We start from the raw sequence: 16,361 nt of genomic DNA, 5'->3' as shown, positions 1-16,361 counted from the left end.
CAACCCCTACAGCGCGGTTCTCCACTCCAGGCCGCCAACGGCAGCGCTATTCGTACGTTCGGGAAGTGGCGGATCCAGGTGTGTTTTGGCGGGCAACTTTTCCACTGGGAGTTTATAACCGCCAAAATCGCACAGGCAATCCTCAGCGCTGATTTCTTCTGTACCAATGGCCTATTGGTTGATTTACATAATCGCCGCCTGATTCACGCCGCCACGTTCGCCTCCATCCCCTGTTTTCGGGGCTCAGGCACGCCCCACGCGGGTTCCTGCACCGTGCCGGCGCCCGACGACTTCACCCGCCTGCTTGGGGAATTTTCAGATCTCACTCGACCCACCTTCTCGGCGGCAATCGCTAAACATGGTGTAGAACACCACATCGCGACGACCGGCCCCCCGGTTTATGCCCGGGCTCGACAGCTGGAGCCCAGTAAACTCGAGGCCGCGAAGGCGGAGTTCGCCACCATGGAGCGACTGGGAATCGTTCGACGCTCGGATAGTCCCTGGTCGTCGCCGCTTCATATCGTCCCTAAGCCCAGCGGTGGTTGGTGGCCCTGCGGCAATTATCGGCGCCTCAATGAGGTCACGACTCCCGACTGGTACCCAATACCGTACATCCAGGATTTCTCCATTCATTTGGCAGGCAATTCGTTTTTTTCCAAAATCGACCTCGTCCGGGGGTACCATCAAGTGCCCGTCCACCCCCAGGACGTCCAGAAGACAACGGTCATTACCCCTTTTGGACTGTTTGAATTCCTCCGAATGCCGTTCGGACTCAAAAATACTGCGCAGGCATTCCAGCGCCTTATGGATTCAGTGCTGCGGGATCTAAAGTTTCTCTTTGTGTATCTCGATGACATCCTGGTCGCCAGTGCTTCGAAAGAGGAACATCGACAACACCTGCGCCTCCTTTTTTGGCGCCTCCATCAGCATGGCCTTATAATCAACCCGAACAAATGTCAATTCGGACTGCGGCAGATAGACTTTTTGGGCCACCGCATCACTGCGGCAGGGGCACTGCCGCTTCGGTCGAAGGTGGCGGCCATCGCTGCTTTCCCGCGCCCGCAATCCATTAAAGCGCTCCAGGAGTTCATAGGTTTGTCCCCCGGGCCGCGCAGCTGATGCGGCCGCTCTACGAGGCACTCAGAGGGAAGCCGGGGAAGGAACCTGTGGTTTGGACGCCGGAGATGGATCGCGCTTTTGTGGACACAAAGGATGCTCTTGCAAACGCAACGATGTTGGCACACCCGCTGCCTGGCGCCACCATCGCGCTCACGACGGACGCTTCAGACTACGCTGTAGGCGCCGTGCAGGAGCAATGGGTCGATGGGACGTGGCAACCGCTGGCGCTTTTTAGTCGCCAATTGCGTCGTAACGAGCGTAGCTACAGCACGTTCGACAGGGAGCTGTTGGCGTTGTTTCTGGCCATCCGCCATTTTCGTTTTCTATTGGAAGGACGCCAATTCACCGCGTTTGTGGATCACAAGCCCCTGACGTTTGCCATGGCCAAGACAGCTGAGCCGTGGTCAGCTCGACAGCAACGACAGCTCACCTTTATTTCCGAGTTCACCATCGACATCCGGCACGTGGCCGGCAAGGACAATGTGGTCGCCGATTGCCTCTCGCGTGCGACTGTCCAGGCCGTCCAGCTGGGACTCGATTATTCACTCATGGCTGCTGATCAAGCGGCTGATCCGGAAATGCAGCCTTTCCGCACTGACTCGTCCTGCCTGCAGCCAGCGGATGTGCTTTTCCACTCGGCTGGCACCTCCTTGCTAGCGACATCTCATTGGGAGACCCCCGCCCGATCGTTCCGCTGTCCTGGCATAGGAACGTTTTCGATGCCATTCATGGGCTTGCGCACCCGGGCGTGCGGGCTTCACAAAAATTGCTGGCGTCCAAGTTCGTCTGCCAGAGGGCTAAGGTGCAGCGCCACGTCAAAGCTCCCGTCGCCGTATTCGAGGTACCGGAGAGGCGTTTTGATCACGTCCATGTCGACCTCGTGGGCCCACTACCACCGTCGCAAGGTTTCACACATCTTCTGACCATAGTCGACCGTACTACCAGGTGGCCGGAGGCCATTCCTTTGACGTCCACCACCTCCGCGGATGTCACCCGGGCTTTTCTTTCATCCTGGGTTGCACGTTTCAGCGTTCCGTCTGATATTTCGTTGGATCGCGGGCCGCAATTCTCGTCTGCTTTGTGGAACGCCGTAGCCTTGGGTTTGGGCACCAAGCTCCATCGGACCACGGCTTACCATCCGCAGGCCAATGGATTATGCGAACGTTTTCATCGGTCCTTGAAGGCGTCGCTGAAGGCCACCCTCCAGGGGACCGCGTGGACGGATAAGCTGCCGTGGGTGATGCTCGGGTTACGCACAGCGCCTAAAGAGGACCTGCAGGTATCGGCCGCCGAACTGGTTTATGGCCAGCCGCTCCGGGTGCCCGGCGAGTTTCTTCTATCACCAACGCGTCCTTGGTCAGCGGCCGAACAACTGGAGGCTCACCGGGCCGCAGCACAATCTTTCCGGCCCATTCCGACGTCGCATCACGGGTTGCCGGAGCTTATGCGGGCTAAATTCGTTTTCGTCCGGCATGACACCCACCGTAGTCCTCTCACGCCTCCGTATACAGGCCCTTTCCAGGTACTGCAGGCGGGCGCCAAGAGTTTTTTAGTGGACGTCGGGGGCAAGCCTGACCACATTTCCGTGGACCGCCTCAAGGCCGTACACCTGGACCTTGAGCAACTGGTCGAGGCAGCGCAGCCACCGCGTTGTGGGCGGCCGCCCGTGACCACCTCGCCTGACCCGACTGTTCCGCAGACCAGCCCATCGTCTGACCAGCCCATTCCTCTCCGGGAATATCGGAGTCGTTCGGACAGGCTTGTCCGACCTCCTCTGCGATTGACTTTTGAGGTTAAAGACACTTCTGGGGAGGCGCATGTGGCAAAGCCACCAACGGACTCCTGTATAAATGTATAACTGCCTTTAACAGAGTGCTACAGCACCTATGTTTGTTTACTGTATGTAAATAGCCGTTCTGGATAAGCCCCAGAATCAGCGCGATGACGTCATCACGTTGGTCATGTGACGCCCCGAACGGCGGGAAACGTCATGACGTCAGAGAGTGGGAGGTTCCCAACTCAGACCTCGTGAAACCAGCACCAGAAAAGACCTGTTGATTATTTCTCCTGCATGCAATTGTTTGTTCTCTAGTTTCTATTAAACTTTGTTTTATTATCGGACTGACTCGACCTCAGTGCTTCAGTTAGGGATCTGACGATTCCTACAATATCACATTTAAATATATGATAATTTCCTCATACAATATAATTTACTTCCATTTTTGTTGGTGAACCTTAGATTTAATATTAATTTTAGCACTCTTAGAAGATACCTAACATTCTTCCTGTCAGTACACAATTAGCCTACTAGATTAACCCATAAGACAAGAAATGCTAATTTTTCATCTAACCGTTGATCCACTGATGAAATTGCAGGAACACAAAGTTTAGAGACACGCAATTTTGTTGAGTGAGATTTTGATAATGGGGACAAAAAAAAACAATCAAGAACACTTGTAAGTAGCTAACAAACCACTTAACTAGTATAAGTATCAAAATTAATTTATCCACCTGTGATGCAAACAATTTTTGTGAGAAGTGGATCAGCACCAAATTTGAAAGCATGTTTTACAGACCAAACCCTGGTCGCTGCTGTAATGGAGATTTTTGGTGGGGGGAGGGCATGGAACTAGCACGTGTCATCCTAAAGATCTTAAACTGGAGCAAGAAAAGAGAATAGCAGGTTCCAAGATCTGAAACAGGAGTGACGAGTGAGCTTAGTGGGGCTCGTTGTCAAGAAACAGCCAAGAACAAGATGGAGAGAAAATATCAAAGAATAGAGTGTCACAAATGAATTGAGGCAAAACAGAGACCTAAGCCGGAATTTTGCCGGTCCTCAGAGTGGGGCGGGATCGCTGTCAAAATCGCAAAGATTGACAGCGGGTAGGAAACCCGCTGTCAACCCGCCTCCAATCAATCTTCCCAAGTGTCAGGCCCCCGATTAGCGCATGGACCCGACACCTAGTGGCGGGAAGAGGATTATAGCCACTTAACTGCCTGTTAGCAGATACTTGATAGTTGTTAACAGGCTCTTTTTCAATTTTGCCGCTTCTGCCTCGGGTTCCCCGACGTCCAGACACCACACCAGGTAAGTGTGGCGTGTTGTGAGTCTGCTGTAGTGTTTCTGCATTGATGACAGCTGCAGAAGTGGTGTGAAGGATCCAATGGTGCACTGGTGAGGTTCAGAAGTAAGAAAATGTTGGGAAAATCATTTAAAATATATTTACACTTTTCTGTCGGTAACAGGTTTTGAATTGGCTGTCTAGTCCCACCTCATTGGGAGAGCCTCTCTCACCAGTGACAGATCGCTTCTGTAACCTCACCTGCAGCTGCTATCTGTTCTAGCCTAAGGAGGGAGTCACTGGAAAGCCTGGGTGCAAGATCTCACCTTTGTACAGTGATTGTCGGTGTTTGCAGCACCTCAATGCTGTCAAACACTGAGAAATGAGCTGTCAAAGAAAAATTGTGCGAGGTCCCTTTAAGAAACACGGCAGATGACGCGTCATCAAATGACGTCATCTGACCGGCTTCGTCTTAGTTGGCCGGCAAGCCCGCATGGCAGGCTTAACAAGGCCAATCGATGTAAAATCACGTCTGTTGGCCGGATGCAGTTGGGGGCAGGACTGGAACCCGGAAACCAGCTGACCCGCTCCCAAGCCGCATCCTTTGGCAAACTCACGGCCCAAGGGTTTGATTTTAACAGTGTAAATGGGGTGGTAGCAATCTGAAAATGGCTTACCACTCAATTTCCGCCAGACCCCACCTTCGAAAGGCCCTAACACTGGGCGGCCAAAGCATCCACCCCCATTTCAGGCGGCAGGCCATTTAATATGCAAATCGGGTTCGATGTCATACAGTTTCAGCTGCCAATCCAGCCGAAGAGAAGCCCAAAGCTAAGTTTTTATTTATTTCTATGGTTCCAGGAGGAGCACAAAATTAACCTAGGCCACTGCTGGAATGGCATCCCCACCCCCGGCAAATGGCCCTCCCACCTACCTTTTTACATATCCCCAGGATGTTGATGATGGAGGACTCGATGATGGTAATGCAATTGAATGTCAGTGGGATGTGGTTAGGCACTCTTGTCAGAGATGATCATTACCTGGCACTTGTGTGGTGTGAATGTAACTTGCCACTTATCAGTCCAAGCCTGGATGTTGTCCAGGTTTTGCTGCATGCGGGCATGGACTACTTCATTATCTGAGGAATTATGATTGGAGCTGAACGCTTTGCAATTATCAGCAAACAGCCCCTCTTCTAACAACCTTTGTCAGCCAGTGGCTTAGTTGGTAGCACCCTTGCCTCTGAGTCAAAAGGCTGTGGGTTCAAGTCCCACTCCAGAGACTTGAGCACAAAAATCTAGGCTGACACTCCAGTGCAGTACTGAGGGAGTGCTGCACTGTCGGAGGTGCCGTCTTTCGGATGAGATATTAAACCAGGCCCCGTCTTCTCTCTCAGGTGGATGTAAAAGAATCCATGGCACTATTTTGAAGAAGAGCAGGGGCGTTATCCCCAGTGTCCTGGCCAATATTTATCCCTCAATCAACAACACTAAAAACAGATTATCTGGTCATTATCACATTGCTGTTTGTGGGAGCTTGCTGAGTGCAAATTGACTGCTGCATTTCTTACATTGCAACAGTGACTACACTTCAAAAAGTACTTCATTGGCTGTAAAGCGCTTTGGGATGTCTTGAAAGGTACTATATAGATGCAAGTCTTTCTTCCTTATGATGAAGGGAAGGTCATTGTTGGAGCAGTTGAAGATAGTTGAACCTAGGCTGTTGCTCCGAGGAACTCCTGCAGTGATGTCCTGGGACTGAGATGATTGACTTCCAGCAACCATAACTATCTTCCTTTATGCTAGATATAGCTCCTGCCACTGGAGAGATTTCCCCTGATCCCAATTGGCTTCAGTTTTATTAGACTCCTTGGTGCCACACTCGGTCCAGTGTTACTCTGCATGGCAGTCCCTATCCCAAGCCAGGACGGCTTCTGCCAATGCTGCTATGTAGCCACCAATAGGAAGTACTCAAGAACAACCTTTGGTGACCACCTGTTATTTTTTTCTTGTCAGTTTTAATCACTGACATTTTTGCTTTCCTTTCTCTTCTGAGGGAATTGGCTCCTTGCTAAGGTAACAAAATTAAAAATTCCTAATTTGCAGTAAGTCCTAATCAAAATGCATTTACCTAATTAATATATGTCTAACTTTATGTTGATATATAACAAAGTGATTCAGGATTACTATACACAATAGATGTTTCATTTATATTTGATGCTGATCTATAAGTTGTACTACAGATAAAGTTACTCTTGCATATTGTACGAGCTAAACAATTTTTCTTAAACAAATATGTAACTAGTGAAGTTAATGCATTACGTTAATTTGGTTGCTGACAATTTAGTAACATGATTTTCCTTTCAACCATCCTTAAACCCATTGAACTACATAAAATTCTTACAGGGCTTGACAGGGTAGATGCTAGGAGGATGTTTCCCCTGGCTGGGGACTCGAGAACTAGGGCTCACAGTCTCAGAATAAGGGGTCAACCATTTAGTACTGAGATGAGGAGAAATTTCTTCACTCAAAGCATTATGAATCTTTGGAACTCTCCACCACAGAGAGCTGTGGATGCTCAGTCGTTGAGTATATTCAAGACAGAGAGCGATAGATTTTTGGATACTAAGGGAACCAAGGGATATGGGGATAGTTGAGGTGGAAGATCAGCCATGATCTTATTGAATGGCGGAGCAGGCTCAAAGGGCCGAATGGCCTACTCCTGCTCCTATTTCTTATGTTCATATGTACGCATGATTACTGCATCCAAAATGCTTGTTGATACGATATTCATTGTATTCTGCTTTGTCATTACATAACAATGATGAGTAAGCAATTTCAACCACAGTCTTTAATGATTCACAAATGCTAGGAACACAGACTTCATGTCCACATGTACAACGCCAAATACAAGGAGATTCCATTACAGCTGTGATCATGTTTTCAACAACATACAATCTACATGCAGTTCCTTAAATTAGCAAAATTGTTCAAAAGGACACAAAAAAAAACTGGACAACAGTTCACACAGGTTACGCATTCAAATAAAATTATACTTTACTTCCAAGTCAGGGATTTAGAGGGATGAAAAAAATGACAAGTAATCTTGGACAATCATGATTGTGTCATCTGTTCCCTAAACAAGGATAGGGCAGCTTTGGAGTTTTAGTTGTGAAGAATTTTGCAATTCTGGCTGGAGAAGGCAAAAAAATTGAAAATCATTATAAACATATTATCAAAATATTTAAATAATATATGTATATGCTGTACCCATGTTATTTTTCAAAGCAGCATAATAGTATGAAAAGCTGCATGTGTCTAAAGTATTTTCAAAATAAGCAGTTGCCACCAATGTGCTGTTCCATGGAATGGTGAAGTGTGGGTTCACACCCACGGTCTCCTAAATTGCTGAGTTCCGAACCTCACCTGAGCTACTGTGAGAAGGGCCAAATCAGAGCCCACATGCTTCCAAGTAGGAAATGTGGGAAATCGTATCTCATTGTAACCACTGATCACCAGACTTTTAGGAATCACGGTTTGTTTGTTTCTGAAGCACGAATGAGCAGGCAAAAATATCTCTGAGGACAGTAGACTTCACAACTCCAGACAGCATTTACAACCATCAAGATGCAGAAAATTATGTATCGCCATCTACACTGAACTGGTAAGTTACTTTCTTCATGCTTTTTTCTCTCCCATTCTGTGATGTGTTTTCTATCCCTGGATACTTCTTGATGACAGGTACATGGACATACATATAAATAATATTTGTCAGAAAAAGCAAGTGTTTTATTTAGATTGTGTCCATTTGAAATTATCACTATATTATAATGAAAATAGAAACAACAAAATACCACAGCAGAAATGCAGCATCAGATGTAGATCATAGTTTCAATAGGTTCTGTGATGGTTTGAAAGAATAAACAGATTTTTTGTTATAAAGCTGTCTCATATTCAATGATTCTTTGATTCCCTGATTTAAAACCAGTCCTTTGATCAGAAATATTCTCACCTTCCTCCCTTTGCCAAAATTCTTTATTTGTGCTGTTATTAGTATCTGTCTTAACTTCAACCGTGTCACATTCAGTTAGTATTTCATCGTTTGTCTCAAGAATGCATTCGGATCCTCGTTGACTCTGGTTTCTCTCTGCTGTTTGTTGCAGGGCAAATAAAACAGCATCATGGATGCTGCTGAAAGCAAAGCTTTGGCTTGTTGATTTGAAGTAACCCTGTTCTTGTAGGCTCTTCAAAACTGTGCCTGAACAACTGGCGAGGATAAAGCCAACTCCTATACTTTGGTATTGCTCAAACAGGTAAATCAAAGCATTGGTCCCTTCAACATCCACAAAACTAACTGACCCACAGTCCAAAATAACAGTGTGAACATCTGCAGTTTGTTTGGATATTCTACGTCTATACAATGCAGTATCATTTATTCGTCTCAAAGCATTTTCATCCAGTGCAAGGAACTGTGTGGATTCCAATAACATGTGATATTTATCTTCCTCACTGTATAATTCATTATCACTTCCCGAACTCCCACCAGACTGAAGATAACAATTCACTTTACGGTTCATCCAGGACAATAAAAAATCAACATTCCCATAATAAATGGAATCAAATGTTTTTATAATTTTAATTCCAACTACTTCTTTGGCAGTTTTCTCAATGGACAAGTCTGTATAGTTTTCTGTATTGGGAATATGGCCTAAAATGGCAACAGAAGGCCTCTGAAGTCTGTGTAGAGTGAGCAAAATTGAGAAAAATATGCCAACTCCTAAACCAACATCTATGCCTAGGATGCAAACTGCTACAAATGTTACAATTCCAGCCGCAAACTCATATTTGCTCTTCTTACACGCAAAACAGTACTTCCAGAAGAACTCGAAGTAACACCCCAGATTTGAAATCACAATAGCACCAAGAACTGCTTTGGGCACCAGTGGAAGCAGAGTTTCTGCACACAACAGGGCTGTAAGACTAAGGCTTGCTGCTACCAACCCTGCGGCTTGGGTTTGACCCCAGGCTTTTTCTTGTACCACAGTTTGTTCCCAAACCCCAGAGGCTGCAAAAGTACCCAGAAACGAGAGCAGCAGGTCACAAAACCCTAAAACAATGGTCTCTTGATGTGGGTGATAGCTTTGGTTGTGTTTTTTGGAGTTTTCGCTCCCTAGTGAAATGCTAACTGCAAAGGTCACCAGTGCAACAGCAACAGCATCTGCAGCAACACTGGATATTAAGGAGAAAGAAGGAAGAATAGGTTTTGGTAAAGTAAATGGATAATTATTTATCAGCCTGAGATTATAGCTGCTCTCTAGTTCCAACCAGAATGACAAGCAAATGGAAACAGCTATTGCAATAAACTCTATAGGTATGAGATGCCTACTATAAATACAGTTTATTACTTTAAAAGGTATCAGAAATGCCAAAGTGGCTAAGCCAGTAATCACTGAGGCAATGTGTATTTTATTAATATTTTCAATTATGGCCTTGAAAGTATAGGCAAGTGATAAAGGACCATGATGAATTGGCCCATCAATACCAAGTAATACAGTCAGAAGGATGACTAATAAATGCAAAGCTGTTCCAGCTTTGAAGCCATTCATAACAGGCTTGGAGATGTAAATTCTTAGGAAACCGAGGTGAAAAATTCCCATGGAAATTAAAATAATTCCAGAAACACAGGTGAGAGTAACTACATGAAGTTCTCTTGAACATTTTGGAGAACAGTCGCTGTCAGAAGTAGGTTCCTGAGTTTCAATATAGCTTGTGCTCTTGGCAATGAGCAGACCAGTGAATGCAGATGCTCCGTAGGACAGGTGCTGTGTTGTGCCAAGCAAGCAATATAAGACTGTGGTAACTAAACTTGTGTAGAGACCATTAATAGGTGGCTCTCCAGCACAGACTGCAAAAGCAAGGGACAGAGGAATGGTCAGCAGACCCACGCTAATTCCAGACAGCAGGTCTCCTATAAACCATGTCTTTACTCTGTACCTGGGAAACCATCTAAAGAAAGGAAAAGCTCGTCGGAATAATTTCTTTAAATTATATGAAACTGGTAAAGTTAGTTCAGATGCCTTTCTTTCATATTCACACAACTTTTCTTCATTGTGGTTATCTATGCGGTGAAAATAAGGAATGTCAGTGGTAAATGAGACTCTATGTGATGTCTTCGTATTATAAGTGTAACTCCTGTCGGTTCTGACCAGAGGGATATTTGAACCAGAGGGATCTGGAATTGCGTCACTGGACCAAAACGACTCTGAACTTCCCAGCATATTTTTCAGTTTGGTGGTTTTCCCTTCCTTTCTTCACATTATGTTCACTGTTGTTTATATTGAGTCTTTTTCATCTATGTTTCCGTATTTCCAATATCTAAACAAAAGATAAAAGTACAAGTAAACATATTTGGTTTTATTTTCTTCCTTTAGTTAGGTTTTCATTTTCAATCCCAATCCTCCAGCGCACGACACCCAGTGCTCCTGGACCTCCTATACCAGTGTTCCCAATATCTTCCTCCTAGGAATCTCACACCCAGAAATTCCCTTCCCAATGCTCCCACACCCTACTACCACCAACCCAGTGCTCCCATTCTGTCTCATCATTTCCACTACTCCCCGATCCTAGATATTTCCCCCACCATTAATTCCAGACTGAAGGATCACCCTTCACAATATTCCTGCACTTCAATCCCTCTCCACTCCTTCCACACCCTATCTCACTTCAAGTAGAAAGAAACAAAGAATCTCTACTTGAACACAAAGTAGTAGATGTTCACCTCTTTATGAACTCAACCAGTGTTTACTTAACAGCAATTAGACTTTTTGGCCTTAAAGGGACACATACCTGCACTTTACATGGTATAATATTCATGTCTTTATAAAACAGCTCATCCTTTGACTTACCACAAGATATTTGCTAGTTTTGTGTCTAGCATGTGTCCACCACACTTTGAATGTCATACTCCAAATGCCACTCTAGTATTAACTTTGTTACAGATGTAAAACAATCTTAAAAAAAGACAGAAAGCCAATCATTGATCTAGAAACTGAAATTAACAAGGAATTACAATTACCCTCTGATTAACCATAGTAGCTGACAAGCAACTGATATTACCTGGATTTGGTGATTTATACAACTCTCCCATTGCAGCCTGTGTAATATTCCACTTTCAGTGCTGAAAGCCACGGCAATTACAAAGTTTACTTTCAATTTTCCATATCTTGCCCCTTTCAAATCATTCAAGGATGTTGGGCAGTGCTGTGCTAATCTTTGATTTAGCAAGTCTGGCGACAGAAATTACATGTGGCAAAGTCCACAAGCTCTGTTCCACCTCTGAGTTGCAGATGGTACATTCAGTCCACAGCTTTATGTATCTGGTGAAGACCCTTTGCAAAATTGTATATTTTGCCCTTCATGGAATGGAAAGAAGGGAACATTTTAATTGGATAATTTAAACTGATCTGTGGCTCTGGTTTCCTGTAGGCCCTTTGGAGGCCAGTTTGGAAAATGGAGAGCCCAGCTTCTTTGCATTTGTGTCAGGCTCCAATGGGCCAACAGGAGATTTTAGATGTAGGACAGCAGTGCAGAGAGGCTCATTTGGCATTGCTCTCCTAAAACCTAGATCTAGAACCTATAGCCGAGATCTTTGAAAGTCATCAATATGTGCAAGGCAATGGGGAGCAGTGCTTGAGAAACAAGGAAAATCGCTGGTGGAGCCTTCGATTTGGGTGGCTGAGATGTCCTGCAATAAACAAAAGTGTCACATGAAATGCTGTCCATATCCTATCGCACATCAAGTTTCACTTGCCCATCACCCCTGTCCTTGCTGACCCACATTGGTTCTCAGTCCTCAACTGCCTCAAATTTGAAGTTCTCATCTTTGTGTTTAATCTCTCTATAGACTTGCTCCTCCCTATCTTTGTATACAGCTCAAGCTCTACAAACACCATCCCCAAACTCTCCATTCCTCTGCCTCTTATTCAACCCCCTTCCCTTTGTCTTGCCCTTGGCGGCTGTGTCTTCAGCCATCTAGGTCTTACTATCGGGAATAAACTCCTCTGCCTCTCCGCCTTTCTTGCCTCCTTTAAGATCTTTCGTAAACCCCACCTGTTTGACCAAGCTTTTGGTCACACCTCCTAAACTCTACTCCTTTGGCTTGACGTCCATCTTCCTTATCCCTCTGTGTAGCACTGTGGGGCATTTTTCTATGTTAAAGACACGACACAAATGTAAGTTCTTGATATATGTATTAATAGGAACTTGGAAAGTTTACATCTATGAGGATCTTGGCGGGTATTAGGGGATTTTCTGGTAGTTGCAGCTTGCAGTGGGGAGTACCTTGTGGAGTGGTTTGCTGCGTGTTGGTACAGTTCAAGTGGAGTTTTTAGGAGGGTAGCAGTCTCGGGCCAGTTTGGATGGGTTCCAGTCTATTCCCTTCTGAATCTACAAACTCTCTCTCCTTTTACTTGAACATATAATTAGAAATCCTGCTCAGTCTCCATAAGCTGCAGGTAACAGGCTCCGTTTCAGTCATACCCAACTATATAAAATCAAGTTTACTGCCTGTGTAGAGGACAGACAGAGATCCTCAAAGCTTTGAGTGTAGGAGATACTTCTTTACCCAGAGAGTGGTTAGAATGTGGAACTTGCTACCACATGGAGTAGTTGGGGCAAATAGGATAGATGCATTCAAGGGGAAGCTAGATAAGTACATGAGGGAGAAAGGATTAGAAGGATATGTTGATAGGGTTAGCTGAAGTAAGGTAGGAGGAGGCTCATGTGGAGCATAAATGCCGGCATAGACCTGTTGGGCTGAATGGCCTGTTTCTGTGCAGGGAGTAAGTATATCACTTGCTACTAGCACTATACACTGAAGTACATTTACCCGATCGACACAATAGCAAATTAATCTTATAAAAAAAGCCAGTAGTATCAACAAAGTTTATTAATAGCCAATACCCTGACAGGCCAAGTTGTAGAATTAGAACTGATTTTGATTGTTGCAAGAATGGTTGCTATCATACCAGTAAAATTGAGTTTTATTGGAGTTCATTATCAAGAATACAAACAAGTAGTTCATTGCATGAGTAATGATAGCATTTCACAAAGCACTACAGTACCTGCAAGTCACAGTCATTGGGTGAAAATTCATTTTATTCTACTGGTGCACAGTTTCCAGTATAACTTTTAACACGCCTTCTAATGAATTCTGGCTACTGCTGCCTGTTATTTCACACACGTGAAGTGTCAATGCTGCAGGTAGAGAAGGTAATAATCATTCTGAGAGAATAAAAAACCTCTAGATCTTTTCATAGTGTGAACTCACTGGCCCCAATTTTAACCTGGGGCAGGAGTGTTGCGTGCGGGGATCAATGCAATCGACAATTTGTCTGGCTCCCCGCAGCTTGAGGCCTGGGAGATTCTAACTCCGGGTGGGAGCGGGATTTTAGGCAGCAGTAGGCTGCCGCCAGGGTCAGGAGGTGATACTCCCCCAGCAGTCAGGTCAGTCGATCAGGAGGGGTGCTAAGGCAACTACAGTCAGTGAAAGGAGAGGACAAGTCCAGAGGAGGGAAAATCCAAGGTTTCCTTGTGGGGCCAAGGTGGAGCGCTCCTGCTCCTCCTGGCCCACAAGGAAACCTTTAAAAAGCCAAAAAAAAAATCGTACCTCGGCCTCTTCTGGCCACGATCCTGCCTGCTGCCAACTTTTACTGGCAGGTCTGGCACTGGGCGGGGCTCTGTTGATCTTCGGTTAAAATGGCGTGTAGGTCCAGATGACGTCATCAGACCATGACTTTGACATTATAATTAGGCTCCCGCTTGCTTGAGGCGGGCATCTGTCCTGAAGAAAAAAAAGACAGTTAAAACGGCGGCCAGCTTAAACAGTTCAGGAGTTCCCAAACTCGTTGTTAAACCCCCTGCATGCACCGTTCCTGCCAGGTGAGCAGGGTTAAAATCGAGTAAAGGATTCCGTAAATGCAAAAGCCCTGCTCTTTGCAGTGCCCGTGAATAAAATATTGAACTATTATTCCTTTTTTTCTGCGCTTACCTATTTCCTTCGGTTTCCCTGTGCTGTGGTTGTAGGTGATCAGTACAGCTGAAGTGGCGTTTGCCTTAATGTAGAGAGAGCCAAAGTGATCCTCAGTAACAGTGCTGTGAAGTTCAAATGTAGTCTCCCTAATAAGGACTAGCATGGAGAGCTAGCATCCCTGCCAAAAATAGGCATGGCATACAGGAACCTAATCTGTTAGTATAATTTGGCCCTTTACAGCTGGGAATCCCATCAAATGTCCATTGCCAAAATTCCACTGTAGAGTTTTACATATTGCACATAGATAAAATTAATCTGATATAAAATAATGTAAAATTTATTATAATACTTAACGGTACCTGTCCATTATGTTCATTGGTCCTTTAACAGTTGTAGTACTTTCGTTATATAGCTAATTATAGCAATAATTATTTCCACTTTATGACTCATTTAAATTAAAATGAGCAACAAAGTTCTTTAACAAAAGTACCAAATAGTAAATAATGGCTGTTTCTGCATTCCCCATAGACTGGCAAATACTTAGGAGCTGATTTCAGGTGGGCAGTGAGCTCTTTTCCCTCGTCAGCACCAGACGATAAGTGGTAGCTTCCACGTATCATTTTTCTGTTCAGCACCTACAGGGCTTAACACACGGTGGATGTTTTCTATGAATTGAGGTCAGGTCAGGAACAGTGTGGTGGTGCTCAGCATTAGCACCTAATGGACACGGATCCGAGACTTCTTCTGCTCAGCTTCTGATCTCAGCTATGTCCAGTCAGTGGTGCTGAGTGGATGCTGCTGTTTCTCCCAACGGCAACTTAGAAGGGAGAGTCACCCTGGCTGTGTCAGTATCAGTGGCTCCTCTTTGTGGCCAGTTGCTGGAGTACTAATGTTAGCCTGAGAGCAGCCTGTGTACCCACCTTCTCAGTTGCAAAGTGTCATGCTTGGCACGTTGAAAAACAGAACAGAGAAAAATTATAATTACATGGAAAAGGAGGGAGTGTGTTTTTTGTGTTATTTATTTAAGTTAAAAAAAAAATTGGCTCAGATATTCTGCCCTGAGCCAGATGTGCATGGGGCATTTTCCGGTTGGCAAACTGTAACTCGTGGGGTGCCACAGGGATCAGTGCTGGGGCCTCAACTATTTACAATCTATATTAATGACTTGGATGAAGGGACTGTGTGTACTGTAGCCAAATTTGTTGATGATACAAAGATAGATGGGAAAGCAAGTTGTGAGGAGGACACAAAGGGCAGGATTTTCATTGGGCCATGGAGGCGGGATTGGAGGCATGTGGGGGGTTAAAATTGCAAAAACTGGCGTGCGGGCCCAACCCCGCCTCCATCCCGCCTCCAAGCAATTTTCATTAATTCGTGTCTAATGGTCCCGCCTCCGTCCCGCCTCCAAGAGGCAGGATAGGCCGTTAAGGCCCTTAACAAGCACTAAATTGCCTCTATAATGCCATTTTGATAGGCCTTTGCGATTTTAACCCTTTTCCCACGTGAAACACGCCTGTTCTGAAACACGACGGTGAAACCTGGCAGGAGCACAATTGGATTGCTGACTATCAGCTGCAGCTCAACCATTAAAGAGGAGATTTGATCAGCCATCATTTGCAGGTGGCAGGACTTTGTAATCTCAGGTCTGGGGGAACTTTTAGAAGGCATAACCACAGCTGTGGAAGTTTGGAGCCTGACACCCATCTCCAGTGTGACCTCCTGGGAAACCCCTCTCGCCACCTTGACTGAGCACTTCCTCAACTGAGGCATATACCAGAAGCATGGGACCATTTATTTCCTTCCCTTCTGGACATTAGATGAGGACGAAGACCAGCCGTGGCACCAGCAGAACCATGAACAACAGCAGCAGCACCAGCAGGAGCGCCAAGCTGCTGCTCACCCACCTGAAGCTGCACAGGCCAGAAGGGACCAGCACATGGAAGCCCATCGTCGCAGAAGATACCCCCCAAACAGGGTCTACAGACACAGGGTCAGCTACCTCAACATGTCTGAGCAGCAGTGCCAAAGGCGGCTCCGACTTTCGCAAGAGGTTGTGGGTGACATCTGCGCAATTCTAAAGCAAGACCTGCTGCCCAGAGGACCAGGTGGACAATCCTTACCAGTGGCCGTCAAAGTCACCACCGCACTCCA

The 16,361-nt window shown here is 45.6% G+C and overlaps 1 protein-coding gene across 4 annotated transcripts; it reads right to left on the bottom strand.

Moving 5' to 3' along the window:
* Positions 1–7,013: 7,013 nt before the first annotated feature.
* Positions 7,014–15,016, bottom strand: LOC147107043 (prestin-like). Of its 4 annotated transcripts, none has more exons than XM_086008063.1 (4): positions 14,229–15,016; positions 13,848–14,021; positions 12,290–12,387; positions 7,014–10,555 (listed from the first exon to the last, which is right to left on the bottom strand). In XM_086008063.1, the coding sequence occupies exon 4, from the start codon at positions 10,456–10,458 to the stop codon at positions 8,116–8,118; it is 2,343 nt and encodes a 780-aa protein (XP_085864189.1). In that variant the 5' UTR covers positions 10,459–10,555; positions 12,290–12,387; positions 13,848–14,021; positions 14,229–15,016; the 3' UTR covers positions 7,014–8,115. The 4 variants fall into 4 exon arrangements, with proteins under 4 accessions (XP_085864189.1, XP_085864188.1, XP_085864186.1 ...); XM_086008062.1 differs by lacking the exon at positions 12,290–12,387 and adding an exon at positions 11,086–11,190; XM_086008060.1 differs by lacking the exon at positions 12,290–12,387.
* Between the last annotated feature and the right edge of the window lie 1,345 nt (positions 15,017–16,361).

Source organism: Somniosus microcephalus, chromosome 15 (genome assembly GCF_052327205.1).
Source record: "Somniosus microcephalus isolate GS21.2 chromosome 15, FLI_Smic_1.0, whole genome shotgun sequence".
Lineage (NCBI taxonomy): Eukaryota > Metazoa > Chordata > Chondrichthyes > Squaliformes > Somniosidae > Somniosus > Somniosus microcephalus.
The sequence above is the reverse complement of the archived record's forward strand: the minus strand, read 5'-3'. Positions and strand labels throughout refer to the sequence as shown.